Below are 12595 nucleotides of genomic sequence, written 5' to 3' on the forward strand. Positions count from 1 at the left end.
TATGATCTTCTAGTGTCACGTATTTTAGGTAAAATGGTTGTGTGGCAGATATGTTTTGTTATGCTTTAATGGAACAACAACAGCTAATTTTTGACAGTTGATACATTTGTTTGTTTTTCTATATGTTATAGGAGCACAAGGTCATAATTTTGCCCAATTTGATGGGGAAGGTTAAAGAGATTGGATTCGGAAACTTCATTTCTTTTGTGCTATAGAGTATGGTATGTTTCATTCGAACTTTATATTTGGAATGAAGTTGCATAGCTTGTATATTTGGATGTTTTATTTGAATGAGAAGATAAAAGGTATTTAAAATGGAGCAGCTTGTGTTTTCACTTCAGATGCATTATTTTTTGAAATCTACTTTATGGTCGGTTATGCTCTTCATAAAATAGTTCTATTCCATGTCCTTGCTTTATCTACTCTCAGAGATTATGGGCCTAATTGATTTTAGCATATGGTCTGGTAATTGTATTGTTTCTTGGTACAATTTTGTATCTGTTTATTATTTGACTTAGGTGCGTATCTTTTTACACTTTTAATTTCTGTTTCATAAGGTTAGAAAATGGCTATTTAAGTAGTTTAATTCTGTAGTATTCAACTGCTAGATTTGGTGCACTGAATATGCTTTAGTGTTCCAATACATTTTTTAAGAATGATCTCAATGTTTGCTTACTGAAATATAGTTTTTATTTTTATTTGAAGTGTAGTGTTATATTTTTGTTTGGGCTTCAGTTTGCTGATAGTGATTATTTATTTGTTCTTTTGTCAGGAGAATCTACCACCACCGACACTCTTGTGGCTTATGTTAAATTATAGTTGCATTAGTTAAATTTTGGATACACTTAATGTTTTATTAGATTTTTTGATGCACCTAATGTTCTAGATGTAATCTGACGAGGAAGACTCAGTTTTTCAATACCTAATGTTTTATTAGATTTTGTTTTGAGGATGATTGTTATGCTTAAACAATTTGGCGGTTGGGATTGCATTTTAGTAATTTCTTGTGTTTTTTTTTTTTTTAACATGTATAGATAAATGCTTTGCTTAAAGATGTGAGCCCAGGGCAAACCAAAATTCTATTTTTGGTTTGCTATCTTTTATGCAGATTAATAAATGCAATTTAGATAATTCATACCAAACATTAAAATATTAATTGGCAAAAAAAAATGTAATTGGCACATTTTTTATTAAAAAAAAATTATTTATCATTAGTGATGACTTACGTAGTCGCTAATTAATATACAAAATATCATTAGCGACGACACAATGTTGTCGCTGTTGTGTGCACCATTAGCGACAACACAATATCGTTACTAATGTGTACATCATTAGGGACGACATTGTATCTCGGGAGACATTTTTAGCAACCATTGTTTGTGAAAATAGCGATGACAACTATCGTTGCTAATAGTCATTATCAGCGACGAAATAAAAAATCGTCGCTATTTAGTCTTTAACGACGATGTTTTAGTAACCACTTTTGCGACGACCAAAGTCGTTGCCGTTGCTTATAGTCAATAGCGACCACTTTAAGGACTGTAGCGACGACTCAGGGTCGTCACTAGAGACTATTTTTCTTGTAGTGACGTCATATATAATTATATATATATATATAGGGGTAGAACCACCCCAAGGCCTGGGGGGTTCTGGGCCCTCCAAATTTTCAAAAAAATCATAAATTTCTTAAAATTTCTTCTAAATTCTAAGTACTTTTATAAAATAGACCCCTCAAAATTAACTTTTACCTTCAAATTTTTTATACGTCTAGATTTGAACTTCCCAAAATTATTTTTCTAGTTCTTCCCCTAGAACACGCTAGAATTTAGACAATTAGCAGTCTAATTGTTACCATAGGACAAAAATCAATAATAGTTTTAATTTAATGAATTCCTTTATTACTTTTTTTTTCTTTCCTTTTTTTTTTCTTTTTCATTACCATTGTTTATATATTCTATTCTTTTCTGATATGTATTTGCAAAGAAAAATACTAGATACTATAATTCTATAAAACATTCATCCAATAAGGCTAAATGACACTCACACTTAGGGGTGTAAACGAGCTGAGCTACTCGTGAGCTTACTCGAGATCGGCTCGAATAAACTCGACTCGTGCTCGAATCGATTATTAAATGAGCTACTCGTGAACACGAAAATCAAACTCGATTATTAAACGATGCAAACTCGTATAAACTCGACTCGACTCGACTAAAGCTCGTGAACCCGCTCGTATAAGGATCGACTCGTTTATTAAGGCTCGACTCGTATATATATATATATAATGAATAATATACTATCATTAGATTCATTACTATGTATATTATGTAAGCATAAATTAAGTAACAAATAACAATAGTTATTGGTCAATATATATTAATTGGTCATATTTATATAAAATAGTAAAAATGAATAATATCAATAATTAATTGTTAGTCATATGATATAATGACAATCTAGATACTTAATCAAATTATTCATGTAATATAATAAGATTATAATTTAGAGGATTATATGATCATATAATAATATAACATTGTACCATACTACCATACTACCATATGACATGTAATTGATGTAAATATAAAATATGTAATCACTTTACTATATGCTATGAGTACTATCATTAAATATTTAATAATCATTACATACGGATTGTTAGATCATGTTAATATGTTAAATATACTATCATATGATAATACTTAGATCATAGGATCATATAATATTAGTATTATTTGTAGGTAATTATGAATTATGATAAATTTGATAATTATGATTTATTACTCGTAAATTTATAATAATCATACTTAATTACTTATTATAGATTCATAGATAATACCATAAATCAAGTGATATGATATGATTCATAATTTTTAATCATAAATATATATACATATTAGTAATATTACTATATTAGTAACATATATAATTATAGTTATATAGTGTCATATGACTCATATATGATATAGACTATAGTATACAAATTCATACTAATATAATGATTTAGTATTTAGATACTTAGTTAGATACACTCATACACCCAATAAGTATGATTTATGATTTTAAGTATTTAATAATTATTAGTAATATTTAGATGCAATGAGTCAATGACTATATCTATGTATATAGATTACATATGTACATTACAGTAAGTATGAATTCACATTATTCATATAATATAATGACACATATGATTCATATGAAACTTAATGATATTATTCATATATAATAATAATGTGATTCATACAATCCAAAATTAAGCTATTAGGATTGGAATTACTTATATATTAATTATAATTATAATTCATAACTTGTAATCACAATTCACAAGTTATGAATTATCATTATAAATTTATAATTTAGATCATATGATTTAACATTGTGCATTTGTGCTATATAACCGTTAGTTGTTAGATATGATTTGATTAGTATTATCATATAGCCATATAGGACTATATGATAATATAATAATTATCATTGTAAGACATTGTTAATGTTTTAACTTAATATAAGTTAGTTAGTTTTTATATTGACTGTTCATTTTTTTTTTAATGCCAAAAATAAAATGATAATATTTTTTTATTCGAGATCATATGATAGTGTTTAGATTATATGAAAACATCATTGATTCATTATCATGTATATGATTTATATCTATCTTAGACTATCTATATTAACTTATTAAGTATGTAACTAATGTAAGTATTGACTAAATCCACATCACATGTAAGTATAGTAAATTTGTAATCTTATAATTATAATTTATAAAAGATATTGAAAAACTCATGTTTCATTTCAACCTCCTCAAGCATGAATTTCCGATTCCGACATTATGGGTGTTACCAACATACCATGGTAGCACCTACCCGGCTACCCTAAAGAGTCAAGATTAATTGAACTTGTTATTTTTATTGATTCACAAGCTTTTGCCATCCGTGCCAAATGCATACTTTCACAACATATTAGATAATATATATATATATATATATATATATATAATTCATTAGTGGTATTGTCTACTTTGAATTTTTCATATATATTAATTATCTTATTTTATAATTCGTCAATATTTTCAGAATAATACAATTTTTATTTTATGAATTTATGTTTTCCTATTCTCCATACGATGCCATTTTTTATAAAATTGTTATCAATCACTAATATATAAATAAAAATTAAATTACAGATAAAAGTTGTTTTTCCTTAAATTTATTTTTTTATTTTAACTTTATATGAAAAACTGAAAAAGCTTTTATTGTCATTTCATTTATTTTACTTGGGGAATAAACTATACAATTAAATTAATATATTGTGAAATTCTTGAGTAGTACTTTATATTATATACGATTTTTTAAATTATAACTATTATTTTTAATTTGTGCAATGTCTCATCAAATTATTATCGCCTTACCGGAGTTTCAATGTTTTTCATTTGCGAAAAAATAAAAAAATTACTCTTAATGAAAATTTAGAAAATAATTTTATTTTTTTAAAAAAGAGCTAAAAGACAGTGTGTGATGTGCCACTCAGCCAGTGTGAGTAGGATGCTTTTTTTTGTTTTTTTTTTTTTTTTTTTTTTAATGTTGTGTTTTAAAATTGAAACGTAGTTTTTTTTTTTTTAAAAAAAAAAACAAAAATAATAAATGAGCATTGAGTAATGTTCATATTTGATTTTGTACATATAACATATTTGATAGATGAAACGAATCGTTTTTTATCACTTGAAATTACGAATTGTATAACAATTTATACAGTGTTTCTCACACACGAATTACACGGTATTTAATCTGATCCAACGACTTAAATTGAATCATCAAAAACTGATTTCAACAGCTACAGGCCTACACTGCATCGTGACCGTTTATAATAACAAAACTGTAGTCTTCAGTCTGCCCGTGTGTAGCCGATTTTCACCAAATGATAACAGTCTACTGAGTCTAGGAACTAGGTTATAATGCCCTAACGCACCTCGCCTGACGCGCCTGACCTGACGCCGGAGGAGTGAGTCGAGTGACGAAGCTGCAGTGCCGAGGCCAAGACCGTGAGACGCCGACACGTGTATTGCTTCAATCTTCGTGATTTTTCTAGATCGTCCGATCATCCAAACCAAATCATGCGTGAATCTGAGCCGTTCATTTGGAGATAATGGGCTACAGCTATACTCGACTATTTACTCCGAGAAATTATATGGTGTTGCAAATATCACGTGTTACTTCTCATTAGATAAGATCCAACGACTTAGATTTTGATCTTGAAAATGATTATATTAATAAACAGTTAGGATTTGAATTACATCTAATTTTATTTGTAAGCATGTGCATACAATTTTTTTTTATTTAAAGATAAACGGGAAAAAAAAAAAAAAAAAAAAAAAATTGGACTTGACGCTGACGCCTGACGACTGACGCGTTGACGCTCCAGTTGCCGAGGGCCCGAGAAACACGCCGTGACACGCATGACACTTCAATCTTCGAGATTTTTCTAGTCGTCCGATCGTCCATGCCAAATTATCATTTGAATCTGAGCCGTTCATTTTGAAACAATGGGTTACAGCTATACTCAACTATTACTCTGAGAAATTATTTGGTGTTTCGAATATCACGTGTTAGCACTCATTAGATGAGATCCAACGACTTCAGTTTTGATCTTGAAATTGATTAGAATACTCAACGGTTAGGATTATAAGTGGATCCGGTTTTATTTGTATACGGGGGTAGGGAATAATTTTCAAAACGATTTTTTTGTTTAATTATTAATTATAGATAAAATAAAAAAATTTTGAAATTTAAAATTTTGATTTTGAAAAATGGACGTTATTTTTTTTGTCTTCCTCGTTCCTCAGTTTCTCTGACCGAATGATTCAAAGCCATTGATTGTTCAAAAAATTAGAAGACAAATTCTAATCAAACCGTTCATTTGTTTGGAAATTCCTTTCAAACTTAGTTTTTATTTTTAATTTCTCACTCTCAGTCTCTCACGCTGCAGTCTGCACACAGGAAACCTGCAAAAAATTTATTGTGTTGCTGATGGTTCAGAACACAATTAATGCTTTGCTTTGAATGCAAAGTTTTCTCTCTCAATTACCCTCGTCTATCCAGTTCTTCTTCTTCGTTTTTTAGCCTTTGATTTATTTTTAATTTTTGATCGAATGGCTTCTATCTTTCTACAGGATTTAGTTTTGAAATCCGTTAGATTTTCTTTACATTTGTAGTTGAAATCAAACCAAAAGAAACCGATCTATCTAAATCATCTGATGTTCCATCTTTCCACTGCGCAGCCAAATCCCAACTTTTGTGATTTTTTTCTATTCTTTTCACACGGATCGATGGCAGCAAGTCCAGCAACCAAGAACACTCTTGATCTGATTGAAGTGGTAATAGTCAAGTACTGGACTTTACATGAGTTGCGTGTGAACCGTGTGAACCGTGTGATGCTCTTGTTCTCAAATTTCAATTATAAATTTGAGAGCAAGAGAGTCAAAAGACTTAGCCGCTCAACTCCTCAGTACTCAAGAATTAAGACTCAAATCTCAGTTAGTTAAGTATCAGATATTTGTTCTCTACTTCTCTTTCATCATTTCATTTTCATGTTTTCAATTTTTTTTTTCTTTCACTTAGTAGCTAATCTGTCAATATTTTTAAGTTCTAAATTTCTAATGTTAATGTTGATATGCCGTATGATTGTTCAGGAATCAGGGACGTCCGTTCAGCCTTAGATCCTCCACTAGACTACTACCTCAGGTCCTCATTGATTTTGCAAGTTAATAAACAACTCAGGTTTCACTTTTTTTTTTTTTTCTTTACGTTATTTTATTATTTTTTTTTGTTATGATTAATGATTATAAATATATAATTAGCAAATCCTTCTATGAACAATATGTTATGTTTTACAAATTATGTTGTGATTATGTAATGTATGCTCTATGTTTGAAAACTGTTTATAATGCTTATAAAATTTTCACAATGTTTAGAATTTGGAAATGTATGTTCTGAATCTTCTGATTATATAATGCTGAGTTTTGCTTTATTACTGAATTTAGAAATGTATGCTCTATGTTAGACAGTTTTTTTATAAGATATGAACAATCGGTTTTGTTTTTTTTTTTTTTTTTTTTCTAAAAAAAAATTAGGACAGAAACTATAATCCTAAAAGTTAGACAGTTTTTTAATTACAAAACTTGAACATAAAAAATTTGAAGTTCCTTAGCAATTTATAAAAAATGAACAATCTGTTTTTTAAAAAAATTACGGGCAGAAAACTATAATTTTATAAGTTATACAGTTTTTTAATAACAAAACTTGAAGATGAAAAAAATTGCAATTCCTTGGCAATTAAGAAAGAAAATGAACAATCTGTTTTTGTTTAAAAAAAATAGGGCAGAAACTATAATCTTTAAAGTTAGACAGTTTTTTAATTACAAAACTTGAACATAAAAAATTTGAAGTTCCTTGGCAATTTATCAAAAATAAACAATCTGTTTTTGTTTAAAAAAAAAAATAGGGCAGAAACTATAATCCTAAAAGTTAGACAGTTTTTTAATTACAAAACTTGAACATAAAAAATTTGAAGTTCCTTAGCAATTTATAAAAAATGAACAATCTGTTTTTAAAAAAAAATTAGGGGCAGAAAACTATAATTTTATAAGTTATACAGTTTTTTAATAACAAAACTTGAAGATGAAAAAAATTGCAATTCCTTGGCAATTAAGAAAGAAAATGAACAATCTGTTTTTGTTTAAAAATAATAGGGCAGAAACTATAATCTTTAAAGTTATACAGTTTTTTAATTACAAAACTTGAACATAAAAAATTTGAAGTTCCTTGGCAATTTATCAAAAATAAACAATCTGTTTTTGTTTAAAAAAAAAAAATAGGGCAGAAACTATAATCCTAAAAGTTAGACAGTTTTTTAATTACAAAACTTGAACATAAAAAATTTGAAGTTCCTTAGCAATTTATAAAAAATGAACAATCTGTTTTCTAAAAAAAATTAGGGGCAGAAAACTATAATTTTATAAGTTATACAGTTTTTTAATAACAAAACTTGAAGATGAAAAAAAATTGCAATTCCTTGGCAATTAAAAAAGAAAATGAACAATCTGTACAGATTTGAATTTCTTTATTTTAACAATCAACAAAAAACAATGAACAATCATATGATATGTAAACTTAAATTCTACTATTTTAAGTTTTGAATACTTGTTTTTTCTTTTTTCATAACAATATCTAATATAGAATTTAAAAATTAAAAGGCATGGAGAGTGATTCGCATGAACTTGAGCCTATAGAAGAAGAGTATGAGAACGAGGATTCCCTTGAAATTAGTAATAGTGCTACTGTTGATGCAACCATTGAGTTGGTTCAAGATACTGCTATTAATGAGGATCCAAATGAAAAGAATGTATATAAGAGAAAGCCTAGGAGGAAGACTTCTACTGTGTGGAATCATTTTGAGCAAGTTGAGGTCTGTGGTGTAAAAAAAAATCAATGTAAATGGTGTAAGAGTAAATTTACCATATCAAAATCAAGTTGTACATCTACTTTAGGTAGACACTTGGAGTCGTGTTTGAAGTATGCTGGTTCAAAGAAGAAGCAAAAGGTTTTGTCAGTTGAGGGTAAGGAGTCTGGTGGTGTGGACATTATTTCAAATTTTCAATTTGATGAAAGTAAGGTGAGAGAACTCTTAGCTCACATGATCTTGTATCATGAATATCCTTTTAGAATCGTGGAGCATGTGTTGTTTAATAAGTTTATGAAAGCTTGTACCCCGCATTGGAAAAAAATTTCTCGAGCTACTGCTAAAAGTCTTTGCTTTGCCACTTATGAATTTGAGAAGAAGAAGTTGAAAACTTTATTGAATCGGGTCCCCAAAGTTAACATCACAACTGATATGTGGACTTCTTGTCAAAAGGTTTCTTATATGGTTGTGACATGTCATTTTATAGATTCTGAATGGCGGTTAAATAGGCGTGTGTTGAACTTTTGTAATATTCCGCCTCCACACTCTGGACTTCTTATTGCTGATGCACTTCATAAATGTTTTAGAGACTGGAGTATAGAGAGTAAAGTTTGTTCAATCACTGTAGACAATGCCAAGGCAAATGATGTAGCATTAAGGCACTTGAGAGATGTTTTTAATATGAGAAAATCGCTTGTGGTTGGGGGCAAGTTGTTTCATGTGCGTTGTTGTGCACATATAACTAATTTGATGGTTCAGGATGGTCTTAGTGAGATTGGTGATATTGTTGATTGTGTGAGGGATGGAATAAAATTCTTGGTAGCATCAGAGGGAAGATTAAAGCAATTTACTGAAACTGCAAAGAACTTGCATTTGTCATCTAAGAAGCTATTTTTGGACGTTCCTACTCGTTGGAATAGTACATATTTGATGTTATCTGCTGCATATGAGTTTAAGGACGTATTTTCTATGTATGGATACAACGACCATCAATTTATTTGGGTGCCATCGCAAGAAGATTGGGATAAAGTTAAATCTGTCTGTGAACTTTTGGGAGTCTTCAATCGAGTAACCAAGATTGTATCTGGTAGTGACTATCCAACATCAAATTTATTCCTTCCTGAAATTTGGCGAATGAAAGAGGTTCTAATTAATAAATGTGATGATGGAAATGACTACATTAGAACTATGGCACATCGAATGAAAGCCAAGTTTAATAAATACTGGGGCGAGTGCAATTTATTGATGGCAATTGCGGCAATTTTGGATCCAAGGTTTAAGTTGGTGTTCATACGATTCTGTTTTCCGAAGATTTATCAAGAAGCTGAAGCTACGAAGAATATTGAATATGTTCAAAGAATTTTGAAAGAGATATATGATGTGTATCTTCATGAACATAATTTAAATCTCAAGGAACAGGATCTTGCAAGCAAAGTTCAAGAAAGCTCTTCAAGTAATCGTTCAGTCTGTGCAGTTCATGATGAGGAGGGTGGTGTGGAAATTTGGGAGTCATTTCTCAAAAGTGCTGAAACTGTGCTTCAACCTATGAAATCTGAATTAGAAATGTATCTTGAGGAGGGTGTATATATACCTAACAAGAATATCGAATTTAATGCCTTGGATTGGTGGAAAGCGAATACTCTGAAGTATAATGTTTTGTCTAAAGTGGCCAAAGATATTTTGTCAACACCGATTACAACTGTAACTTCGGAGTCTACATTTAGTGTCGGAGGAAGGGTTATTGATCCACATCGAGCATCATTATCAACTGAGACAGTTCAGAAGTTGTTATGTGGGGCTGATTGGGTCAGATCATTGTATGGGCTTAAAAAGAAGTGTGGGGTATGTTTTTGTTTTATTTTTATATATTCTAATGTTGTTTGTTAATTTAGTTTTACTTTTATATTGTACTAAATACTAATTACTTATATAGTTAATTTTTTTTTTAATCTTAGGATGATCAAAATGAAGGGGAAGTGGAGATAACTTTGCCAGGGGCAATTTGATTGTTAGTGTTCTTTGCCTCTTTTTATTTTTTGAAGTGTTGTCATATAAGTTATATAACTATATATTTGGTTTGAGGACTATGTGGGATAGTTGGACTATGTTATTTTGTTTAAATTTTGTATAATATTATTTTCATCAAGACATGAAGACTTAAGGTAATGTGTGATTTATTATTTAATGATTTATGCACATTAACTTGTGATATATTTAACCTCTCTTGGCATTTTTACCAAGTATATAGAACTTGTGTAAGTAATGTAAGGGAGTTAAATTTAATCTAACTTTTTTTAGTGTGTTGCAATTTCCATATTTTATTTGAGAGCAGATTTAAGGTAATGAATACTTTTTTATTTAATGATTTATGCACATTAATTTGTGTTATTTAACCTCTCTTGACATTTTTACCAAGTACATAAAACTTGTGTAACTAATGCAAGGGAGTTAAAATTAACTAATTTTTTTTTTAGTGTGTTACAACAGGTTTTATTGGAGAGCACACAAAAGAATTAAACATTATTATTATACCTATCAAATTACAGTTCTAATTGTAATTTCTTATATTTCTGTTTGTATTTGTTTAAGTGTAATTTTATTTTATTTTTGTAGTTGAAAATTTGTAATTCATAATTGTAATTTCTTATATTTCTAATTGTAATTGTTTGAAAGTAATTTTATTTTATTTCTTTAGTTGTAATTGTATTGATTTTAGTCTTTTTAGATTAATTGGCATTTCTAATTGTAATTGTTTGAAAGTAATTTTATTTTATTTCTTCAGTTGTAATTGTATTGATTTTAGTCTTTTTAGATTAATTGGCAATTGCTTAATGCAAAATGCTGGATTTCTGATAGTGCAATTTGACCATTTGAAATTTCGTGATTTTATTTTATTTATGTTAAAGTGAATAATTTTCAATTATGAAATGAGCCGAGCTTGAGCCGAGTACTCGAGCTCGGAATCGACTAAAATTGTCGAGTTCGAGCTCGAGCTCGGACACCATATTTTTTTAAACGAGCCGGTCTCGCACAACATTTCCAAGCTCGTGTCGAGCTCGAGCTTTACTATTCATTAAACGAGCCGATCCCGGACAGGCAATACCCGCTCAGGATCGGCTCGTTTACAGCCCTACTCACACTAACCCTTGGATTAATCATATATTGTTAAATATAAAAAAGATTCAATAGTTGATTTAGAGTGTTATGTCAACATTATTGAATAATTGTAAGATAAATATATAATATCTAATATTAATCATTTGCAAAAAGATTTACATGTTCATCAGGGTAAGGGTTTTTCTCCAACTTTAGTGCAAATGGGGGATTAATATGGGGATTTTTGGTTTAGTCTTTGTGTAGATGTTGTTTTGTTCTTGTTTGTGGAGTTTGCAGGGTAGTTATTGCTTGGCTTTGGAGCATGTTCCTTTGCTTTGTTGTTTTTGTTGTTTGTTGCCTTGTTGGTTATAAAAGCTTTTGAGTAATGCTAGAAGTTACTCTTTTGTCACTTTTGTATATCTCCAAAAATGATGTGGCTTTTAAAATCACCATTAAACTTGTGATTAATCACTATTAAATTTTAATCAAGTGGTGATTTTAAAACCCACATCATTCTTGGAATGACACAAGAGTGACTTTTAGAATTACTCGGCTAGCTATACATGCATAAATCAATTAGGTATTAAAGGAATAAGAACGCTATGGACAACCTAAACGCAGCCCCAACAAATAAACCAATCAAAGATCATCACGTAATTAATTTCCCTTTTGTGGCTAAATTTTATTTGATTCAATGGATTAATGGTCTACGTACTTGCATTTGCATACTAAGCATACTCTTAATCAATCATTATTCTAGAAAGCCAAAGTACATGAGAATTACGTTCATTTAGGTATCACTACCTTTGCATGTCTCCGACTCCCGTCATTGCTCTCCCATGCAAAAACGGCTATCTCTTTACATTAATCGTAATCCTATCTAAAAGAATTACCAATATTAATTATACTTCTAATCCCTGTAGAAGTCGCATTTCACATGAATCTCTCTTTCCTCTGTATATATATTCTTTGTTCAAAATATTTCTTTTAGAATTTCCTCTCTCTCTCTCTCTCTCTCTCTCTAAAATAATGAGTGGTAGGAAGT

The 12595-nt window shown here is 29.5% G+C and overlaps 1 protein-coding gene across 1 annotated transcript; it reads left to right on the forward strand.

Moving 5' to 3' along the window:
• Positions 1-8250: 8250 nt before the first annotated feature.
• On the forward strand, positions 8251-10460 carry LOC133863149 (zinc finger BED domain-containing protein RICESLEEPER 2-like). The gene is made up of 2 exons (XM_062299135.1): positions 8251-10296; positions 10410-10460. Exons 1-2 carry the CDS (start codon positions 8251-8253, stop codon positions 10458-10460), a joined length of 2097 nt encoding a protein of 698 aa, XP_062155119.1.
• Positions 10461-12595: the final 2135 nt, after the last annotated feature.

Source organism: Alnus glutinosa, chromosome 3, assembly GCF_958979055.1.
Source record: "Alnus glutinosa chromosome 3, dhAlnGlut1.1, whole genome shotgun sequence".
Taxonomy (NCBI): Eukaryota; Viridiplantae; Streptophyta; class Magnoliopsida; order Fagales; family Betulaceae; genus Alnus; species Alnus glutinosa.